Raw genomic sequence first — 9,417 nt, 5'->3', positions numbered from 1 at the left:
TTCCGAAATATATAGCAGATCTTTATTCAAATGAGAGATTCCAAAAGTTGCATGTAGCATCCAAGCTCAACATGAGTACCTTTAATCAACTTTTTGTTTTGCACAAGCATAGAAAATACAAACCTACTTCTAAAACCAAATTCTTAAAAAGATTGGCACTTGGCATCTTCCCACTCCTGAGCACTTTTCCCAGGATGCTATTCTTCCAGCCCAGGGGTCAGCAAACTTTTCCTACGGGGGGGCCGGTTCACTGTCCCTCAGAACTTGTGACGGGCCGGACCCTGCATGCGCATGCGCACAGGCCTTCCCTCGGAGTCAAGAGCGGCTGAGATACCTCCACTCACCACGTTCAGACAGAGCGGGCTGGGCTGGGGAGGGGAGGGGGCGCCCCGCCGGCGCTGGGTCTCGGCTTGCGCGGAGGGGCCGCAGCCATTCTGCCGGGAAGGGCCCCCACCCCAGGATGTCCATGACCGTGTTGCTAATGTGCCACTGCCGAGCAGCACAGAAGAGTCCTCCTACTCTTCCTCCTCGCAGGCTCTCTGCTCCCGCTTCTTCCCTCCCCTTCGCTTCTCCTCCTCCCTTGTTGGAGCTAGACATCAACAAGGCGCCCTGCCCTGCGCCTCGCCCCGATTGGAGGAGCGAGTCTCGTGAAGGGTCGCCATTGGCCGCTGGCTCACATCAAACTGGCCAATGGAGGAGAGGTCTGAGGTTCCTAAGGCTTCAGATTGGCCAGCGTCACGGAAGTCTGAGCAACCTTGGAGCATGCTGGGAGATGTAGTCCGGGGGGGGGGGTTCACAAAAAAATGGGACCCGAAAAAAATTGGCGGGAAATGGTGATCACACTGATTGCAGAACCGTTCATGGGTCAGATCCAGAGGGCAACTGGGCCAGATCCGGCCTGCGGGCCGTAGTTTGCCAACCCCTGTTCCAGCCCATTCACTTTTCTTTTTCTCTAATCCAGTTGACTCTCGAAACTAGTTACTGTAGGGGCTTGAACAAGTGCTTACATCAGCAGCTGGCATCCCTTGGATTGTGGGGGGAGGCAATTCTGTTGCCTGCCTTAGGGTGCTACTTATTTTTCAAAATTATCTCTTGAAAAAGAAACTTTTGGCGCTCTGGAGTGGCTTCCAGTCGCTCTTCTCATTTCTCCTCTGATGCCCTGGAAGTTGAGTTAAAGAGTATGAAGAACCACTGCTTTAAGGACTTGTAGCCTGACAAAGTGCAAGCCTAATTCTGTAAGTTCTGGGTTGCCTTTGAGGTGCTCTTGGCCTTTCTTAAGATGCTTCGTTGTAGTACACCGGGAGAGAAAACGGCCCTGCTCTGCCCCAGTAATCCACAGCTCGCACTTTGTAAAACCCTGCGACTGTTGTTTCTGTAGAGAAAGTCCAACACAAAGTTAGTTGGTTATACTGAGACAAACTGGGGGGGGAAATATACATTGACAAAATGCCTGTGTTTTGGTGTGTGTTTTTTAAGTAGATGCTTATCTCTGCAGCCAAATGTTCGGATAAGCCAGGTGCCAACCATAAGCGAGGTGCCAACCATTTGTACTTTGTGGCAATAACTGAAGACCGTTTTTGTTTTGACAAGAATGAAAAAGAATATTTAAAAAAAGCTGTCTGCCTTTAAAACTGCCAGGTCCCTAGACTGAATCTTTGATCCTTCTGTGTACTTTTAACCTTCCTACACAAAACTTCCCCTTGTAAACCTGTGTGGAACTTCTCACTATGTACCTTTAATCTTCCCATAAAGTTTTGCTCTTCTTGAGCAGAACAACCACCCAAAGCAACCATTTGATGATGATGATGATGATTAACACCCTGTCCATCTGGCTGGGTTTCTCCAGCCACTCTGGGCAGCTTCCGGCAAAATATTAAAATACAATAATCCATCAAATATTAAAAGCTTCCTTCTTTCACACCAGTGGCGTTTGGGAACCTGAATCTATAAACAGTGGCATATAGGAAACATTACAGTTCCTCAAGGTTGCTTCAAAAAAACCAAGCTGCGAATTTTAAAAAAAGGTTGTGTGGAAGAATTGAAATGATCTTAGTTTGCTTTTGTTCTAAAATTAAAAATAAAGATAGACACTGGACATTACCTGGGTTGTAGACCAATGCTGTAAATATACTGTCTTTGACACTGATCTGGTGGTATGTTTTTCCATCCTGTGAGAAAAACACTTCGAATTTTTTCAGGCACCTATGAAGAAAAACAAACAAACATATCACAGAGACTTGCAAGCTTATTGCTGTTACCCTGCAAGGAAAAGTGATTTGTTTTCAGAGGAAAATAAGCAGAAATTAAAGACAACTGTTCCAAACCTATTTATTCCAAAGCAAAGTTGAGCCCAATGGGTATGTCTACTGAGTTATCTCCATTTCATCCCATATCAGGTCTCTAACACACCTTTCTAAAATAATGAGAGGTACCCAGCGCTGCTCTATTCTGAAAGTTCCATCACTACTTGTCAGATGGAATGATCTCCCTCCTCGTCTGTTGTTCCTCCAAGCCCCAAGAGCTGATCAGGGGAGCATAAAGGGGAATAAGGAGGATTCATCGCACTAGCGTCTGCTAGAGTAACTGTTTGGTTGAATCCTGGCCACAATGATCATCTGGTGTATCTGGACAAAAGGCTGTCTTCAACTCTAGACCCTGGTCACTGATTGGTTTTGTTGGAGGACCTCTTTGACCAGAGTGATGGTGGTATATCAAGCCCCCTCAAGGCCTATTGCCTAGCCCCACTACCACATATTCTGCCTTTTAACTGCCTTTTCCATATCCCTTTTAACTCTTTCAGATGCAAAAGAGCTAAAACCCTTAAAAGTTTAAAGGATCTAGGAGCGGCATATAAAAGCAGGTTTGGAGGCACACATCACTCGACCCCAATCCTCTCCTTTATATGCCATGGGGCCAGGGGGGAATAAATAAAAACAACACCTTCTCTATACTGTACCGATCAGGCTCACTACAGTGCTAGAACAGAGGTGGGGAGTCTGGGCCTGCCATACGCTGCTGGACTACAACTCCCATCATCCTCAGTGACTGGTCGTACTGGACAGGGCTGATGGGAGCTGGAGTCCAACAACATCGAGAGGGTCACAGGTCCCCCACCTGCCTTGCACTAGGCCATTAGACTCTAAGCGAGGTGACCAAGAAGCAATTCATATGGCCCCAGAGCTCAGCAATATTCAGCTATTGCCCTCTGGATTTTCCAGTCTGATTCCTCACAGGCCCCCAGTTTGTAAAATGTACAGTTGCTATTTAGTTACTGCTTTACACAAAGAATTTGAAAAAGATGGATTTAAAACCGAGACAGTTCTGCATTCCTTTAGGTGTGAGTTACCTACTTTGAATTGACACAGCTGTCATCCCACACTACCAAAACTTGTCCCTTTGTGAGATGGATGAGGCGAACACCATTCACCTGACAAGACAGATTAGCTCAGGGTTACCATGGCATGTATCAAAAGAGTGAGGTTTTTTTTATTTATTACATTATGTTGTGAGTGTGATTTCAGCTCTTCGTGAAGTCAGCTCAGAATAGTGATTCAGCATACTAGCAAGGAACTGCTAGGAGTCAAGTATAACAAGAACAGTCTTCTTTATTGCAGTAGGAATCTTGACTGACTGGAGGGAAAGGGTGAGCTCCTTTTATACTCTCAGGAGCAGGGGTTGGGGAAAGGATACATTTAGATTTTGGCGGGAACCTATCAGAGTGAGGATCCAAATTGTGCTAATAGCAATAACCAATAGCAACTGTCACCGCACACATTTGAATCGCCCTGGAGCGGGAAAGGTAGTTACAGGACCAGGAGAGAAACTCATGTACTGTACACAAATTAAACCAATACATAACAACATTATTTTATGTATTTTTCCCCCCACTAAAGCAAGAGGTAAGAGAGCTTTAAAAAAATGGATCAATTTGACCAAATGATGAGGCCACTAGGGATGGCTGATAAACTGGAAACAAACAAACAAACAAACAAAAAGTGGGCATGGTTTCTCATGAGAGTTTCATCACGAGTCCACATCCAGTGGCGGACTATGGCCTCCCAAACTGCAGCAGTGCCCTGTGTGATGCCCCCCCCCGCCTCTCTCATTCCATCCTAAAGCCCCCTGCACCACACCAGTCGTGCTACCCTATAACCGCCTCTGCCACCTGCAGCCAGAAGCAGAAAAACTGAGATGCAAGCAAATGGTCTAAGGGAACACTAGGCCTTCCGGGACAAGCTTTCAGAGTGGCTGACAAGAGGGTGCTTCTCCTTGCAGCCTAGGCTGCCAACAGCTTCTCTAAAGAGACCACATTTGTAGTGGGATGTGGGAAGAGGGCAGCCATCTGTAGGGCTGAACACTTACATATAGCCAAAAATAAATAAAAAAGCACATTGATTTACACAAAATCAACAGACACTCGCTTATATGTTTTATTATGTTTTTATATATGTTGGAAGCTGCTCAGAGTGGCTGGGTTAACCCAGTCAGATGGGCGGGGTGTAAATAATAAAATTATTATTAATAATAAGAGTGATCTTATATGATTTGCTAATAAAGAGTGGCTTATGATAACAAAAGCACCGAGCCAATAGTATTTATCTGAAACAAAATGGCTTCCAAACTCCAACACCCTAAGCTGGACTCAGAAAAACAAATAAACCAAAGAAAATTGTTCGTTTCAAATTGGATTAGAGGTGCCACACATCTAAGGAAACAATTTACAGGATGTTGTGCCTACCTGATCGGGAGCAGCGAAAGGCTTTGCACAGATGTGGACGAGGAAGACGGATGGAACTGGGAGCTCTTGTTTCAGCACCAAGCAGCCTTTTGCTGGGAGTGAAAATGGTCCTTTCACCACAGGGTCCTATGAAATAAAATAAAAATGCTTAATGAGGAGAAACTTCCCTACAGTAGCCTATCAGTATTAACCATGGTGATATGTTAAATATTGTCCAGGGGCCAGAGAGCACATGATCCACTGGCACAGGTAAGCAAGTCTCAGCCTGAATGGAACATCACTCAGCAGTGCCCAAGTTAGCCATTCGGAGCATTCTGAAAGAAGATCAGAAAAAGTGCAACAGTGCTTTTGAACAAAAAAGTGCTTCTGAAAGGTGACTTGGAGCCAGTTCTTTGGAACTCCCCCCCCCCTTCATGTGGGGAATGTGTGCATAGGATGGAGCACACCCACAGCTCATCATGTTAGAATGCAAAACCTGAAGTGGGTTGTTTTGAAGGAGAGATCTGGGGTTAGCATATTTCACTTGAATGCCAGCGCTGGGGAATAACAGCAGGGAGGGCTATTGCCTTCATGGCTTGCTCTTGGGACTACTGGAGGTACCCGCCTGGCGCATTCGGGAAGTAGGATGTTAAGACTGTTTATTCAGCCGCCTTTCAAAACACGTTTTCCCTTTGTACTTTCCCCATGCTTTCAGATTTCCACCTGCAAACGCCAGCTGCACGATACATATAAAGTACATTTGTAGCATCATGCCTTCCCACCTCCAAAAAGAATTCTGGGAACTGTAGAATGCCAAAGGATGTTTCCCAGGATTATTTGGGTGGAGGGGTGATGAGCCATGGCTGCTAAGGTGGCATAAACATGCTTTAAATGTATGGTGCAGCTGGAGAGCCGTGGCGGAAAATCCCCACTGAGGATTTCTGCTGTGATTTATAGTGGAAAATTGGCAGGCGCAGAAGGGAAAAAACACCTGCCTCGCTGCAATGCTCCCTGACCCTACATTAGAGAACATGTGTGCGGTGAGGAAACTTGCAGTTCTTCCTTTAGTCAAAACACAACCCAAAAAACCCCAACCACGTCGTTTTTAAAAGATATCCATAGGGCAGGGTTTAGGTTTCCTTGAGGGGGATCAGTGGGGCAGAGATCCCCCAGTGCGCAGGTATGTGCTTACGAAGGAGAACCGGCTTAAAGATCAAAAGCAAAGCGAAAGTGGTGGGCCTTCCACTGGCCTTGCTCGTTCGGATATCCTTACAACAAATATTTATGTAGCACCGACAGCGTACTATGGAGTCAGCTCTACATAAAAGTTGATCCAGCAGGAAGCCAACATCTGGACAGCATAAAAGGGACGGAATAAATTTCGCCAACTCCTCACTTCTGAGGTACTCACAAGGAACGGGATACCAGAGGCACGAGTGGTAGGTAAGTAAGGGGGTTGAAGGTGGGGAAGAGGCATCTCCTTCACTTTTGGGACGCTTCTGAGGCCCTAACCACACTACAAACATATATCAGTGCTATACCAGTTTAATAACCGAGGCTTTCTCCCCAAGCTCCCTGGGAATTGTAGTTTGGTGAGAGTGCTGACTCTCCCAAGCTTCTGCTTCTCCCACTCCACAAAAACTACGGCTCCCAGGGTTCCCTGAGGAGAGGGAATGGATATTATGGCGGTTTAAATCTGTAGTGTAGAGTAGCCCTGTGATCACACTATATTGAGTCAAAATATATACCATTATATTTTTACCAGAGGAGAAGGGAAGGATTTCTGATGGTGGTGTGGTCCATTCCTGCTATATAGCAGACAAGAACTGCTGTGAGGATTGCATGTACAACAAACGCATCGTACCTCAGCAGCTCTTATCTGCTCCAGTTGCTTCGGGGAAGGAAAATCTGGAGCTCCCAGTTTCTTCCACTGCAAATACGGGTTGGTCAGGTAGTTATCCAAGTAGTAAGTGATGTACACAAGTCCTTTGGGAAGACAAAGGGAGCGTAACGTGAAAACTCTGATTGTTAGTTGAACATTAGGCCAGAGACCGAGGCTTCCAGATATGGTGTTGTTATTCAACATAGCCTTGCAAGAAGTCCAAGTAAGGACCAGAAGAAGCTGGATCCAATCGCAAGCTTTTTAGAAGCTGCAAACCAAGATTTTCGCGAGAGGAACCGAAGAAAGTTACTGTCGAAATATATGATTGTGTCATGCTACCATGGCACAATGGTTTAGGCTGCATGAAATGGCTATTCCAGGCCAGCTGTCCTTTTAAAATAAGGTGAGCCATTCAATAGCTGCAGTAAATATAAAATCATAGAATCGCTTGCATTCGCGTAATGACCCATTAGGAAAACAATCCCAGTGACGACTATACCTTTGTGTTTGGGGTAACTGGTTATGTTTAGAGTCACGACACTGACGTTGGAAGAGGTCTCATTATCTTTGCTGGCATAGATCAATACAGAGGCCTGCCAGCTGTCGAGTGGGTGCTCTCGAGGTCGGTGCACACTGGCTAGTACTCCAAGAATGTCATAGTCTTCCAATTCCTGGCTGGAGATGTTGGCAGAGACTTGCTCCTCTCCTACACGGGAGGAAGAGAAACTTGTATCTTACTTTGAACTTGGCCTTGTTTTATTACACCCCACCCTGTGCTCCTCAAAAGCAGACCCACTTTCGTGGGAAGTAGGGTAACAGGTTTGTGCCCCAGTTTGGTTGACATCGAGTGGCCAGTAACACGCACATATAAACTCTTGGCACTGAAGAAAAATGACTTTTGAAGCAGCGGTCACTCCTGTGGTGAGAGAGAGGTGGGTGTGAGGTCAGGGTTGTGCAATTGCACCAATATGCATCTTATGCAGGGTGGATAAAAATCAAAGATTTTTTTTTAAAAAATCGGATTTTTAAAATTTAAATCAGTTTTTTTTATTATTATTATTCAAATCGGATTTTTAAAATAAAATGCTTTTGGAGGAAAAATCTTTCTAAAGATAGTTTTCTATTTAAGTTACATTATAGTCCAAAGGCTATTCATCAGGAAATAAGGATTTGTTTGAAGTTTTTCATGTGTGCTAAAACTCAGTCTATGGGTTTTTTTTTTATTGTTTAACTGCATCGGTTAACAAACATGGATACATATGCTATAATGTTACTGTTTTAGCTAAATAAATTGTTCAAATTGTTATTAAAGAAACGATTATTTTTCTCTTTCCAATAAAGTACAGCAGAAAAGTTATCCAAATATAAGCAATAATTTCATAATTATCTGTCTATGTATTTCTGATAGTAGAACCAAATCAGTAATTTTTGATATAACTGTAAAAACAACTCTGAAAATTTATTATTCCAAAAATGAAACCTTCACCTGGTTGTAATATTAAGAGGATGCCAGAAAGGGTGAACTTTTCTGTATTTTAATATTTTGTTGGAAGCCGCCCAGAGTGGCTGGGGGAACCTGGCCAGATGGGCGGGGTATTACTAATAAATTATTATTATTATTATTAAAAAATGATTTAAATCACGTCTTACTGACTAGTGATTTAAATCGTGATTTAAATCGATTTGTTTTAAATCAAATCCACCCTGATCTTATGCAATCCTGACCTTGCCACCACTCTGCCCCAACCAAGTCCAGGTAAGCTGCGGTGACCCAAGTATGGGAGAGTGTATCGCCGCCACCCAAAGGCCTCTCCTGCTTTTCCTCTTGCGAACAGGAAACGGGACGAGTGGTTTGCTGTACCTAGCAGAGCCAGCAAGCCCATCACCGTGAGCACCGGCTTCCTCACCATCTGGACATGCGGCGGTTTGGTGTTGTTCACCTGAAAGCGCGCCGTCAGCGTCCTCTGCGTGAAGTGATAGGGGTGGTAGCTCAGAAACGCGTTGTCGTTGCTCAGCAAAGTGTAGTTGACGGTGTTGTTGGCTCGCGCAAGCAGGAGGTTTTGGTGCTGGGCAATAACCTGCGAAGGAAAAGGGGCAGAGGGAGAGGACCCGCCAAACAAGCCCTGTCAGTCAGCGCAAACTCTACGCAAGGACCTCCGCTTCTACAGCGAGGTTTTTGTCCCCTTTGTCCCCCCCCCCCTGCCCAAATTGGCTTGAGGTGTGGTGGTTCAGGAGGACCCCAGAACAGCACATGGGAGGAGGAGGAAAGGGGGAAAGGGAGGATTGTTCCGTCTGGCAAGCTGAAATGCTTGTGCAGATCCAATGTCCAGCAGAGCACAATGCTCCGTTCCATTCAGCATCTTTAAAGCTTAAATAAACCTGTGATTGTGTTAGCCCCACCTATACAGTAGGTGGGACTTGTACTGTACCTTCCTGGGGAGTTGCCGAGATCCAACAATCTCCAGGCAGGCCAAAAATTCATTTTTGATTTTTCCTTTCCAATGATAGAACAAACAGGGGCGTGTGTCCTGCACTTAATCTGCATTTTGTACCAAGGTAGCCCATACCTTGTGACCTGTGTGCATTCAATAGCCTTGCACTTCTCTCATTTTGAGTATGGTAACTGTTTCTTTGGTTGTGCTAGCCGGCATGAATTCATTATGCTTTAGCTGGCAGTGGAGTGGATTGGGGGATGATGTAGAGCACAGACAATCCACCCTTTTAATCCAGGGATGAGGAACGTCAGGTCTGGAGATTGAACGATTGTGCCCCAGGCCACACCTCCTCCACACCCACTTTTTGCCTCTGGAACCACTCC

The 9,417-nt window shown here is 45.3% G+C and overlaps 1 protein-coding gene across 4 annotated transcripts in view; it reads right to left on the bottom strand.

Moving 5' to 3' along the window:
• The window catches only part of IDUA (alpha-L-iduronidase), a 48,935-nt gene continuing 39,518 nt past the window's right edge, over positions 1–9,417 (bottom strand). For 3 of the 4 annotated variants that reach the window (XM_035140760.2, XM_035140762.2, XM_035140755.2), the window contains exons 8-14: positions 8,461–8,677; positions 7,099–7,305; positions 6,582–6,703; positions 4,739–4,864; positions 3,351–3,427; positions 2,102–2,202; positions 1–1,372 (exon numbers count right to left, since the gene is read on the bottom strand). In XM_035140760.2, the coding sequence (XP_034996651.2) occupies positions 1,275–1,372; positions 2,102–2,202; positions 3,351–3,427; positions 4,739–4,864; positions 6,582–6,703; positions 7,099–7,305; positions 8,461–8,677 (948 nt within the window). In that variant the 3' untranslated portion in view covers positions 1–1,274. The remainder of the gene's footprint in view (positions 1,373–2,101; positions 2,203–3,350; positions 3,428–4,738; positions 4,865–6,581; positions 6,704–7,098; positions 7,306–8,460; positions 8,678–9,417) is intronic. The other variant, XM_035140759.2, reaches the window with a different exon arrangement.

The sequence above is a fragment of the Zootoca vivipara genome, chromosome 16 (assembly GCF_963506605.1).
Source record: "Zootoca vivipara chromosome 16, rZooViv1.1, whole genome shotgun sequence".
Lineage (NCBI taxonomy): Eukaryota > Metazoa > Chordata > Lepidosauria > Squamata > Lacertidae > Zootoca > Zootoca vivipara.
Note: the sequence above shows the minus strand (reverse complement) of the source record. Positions and strands in the feature narration are given on the sequence as shown.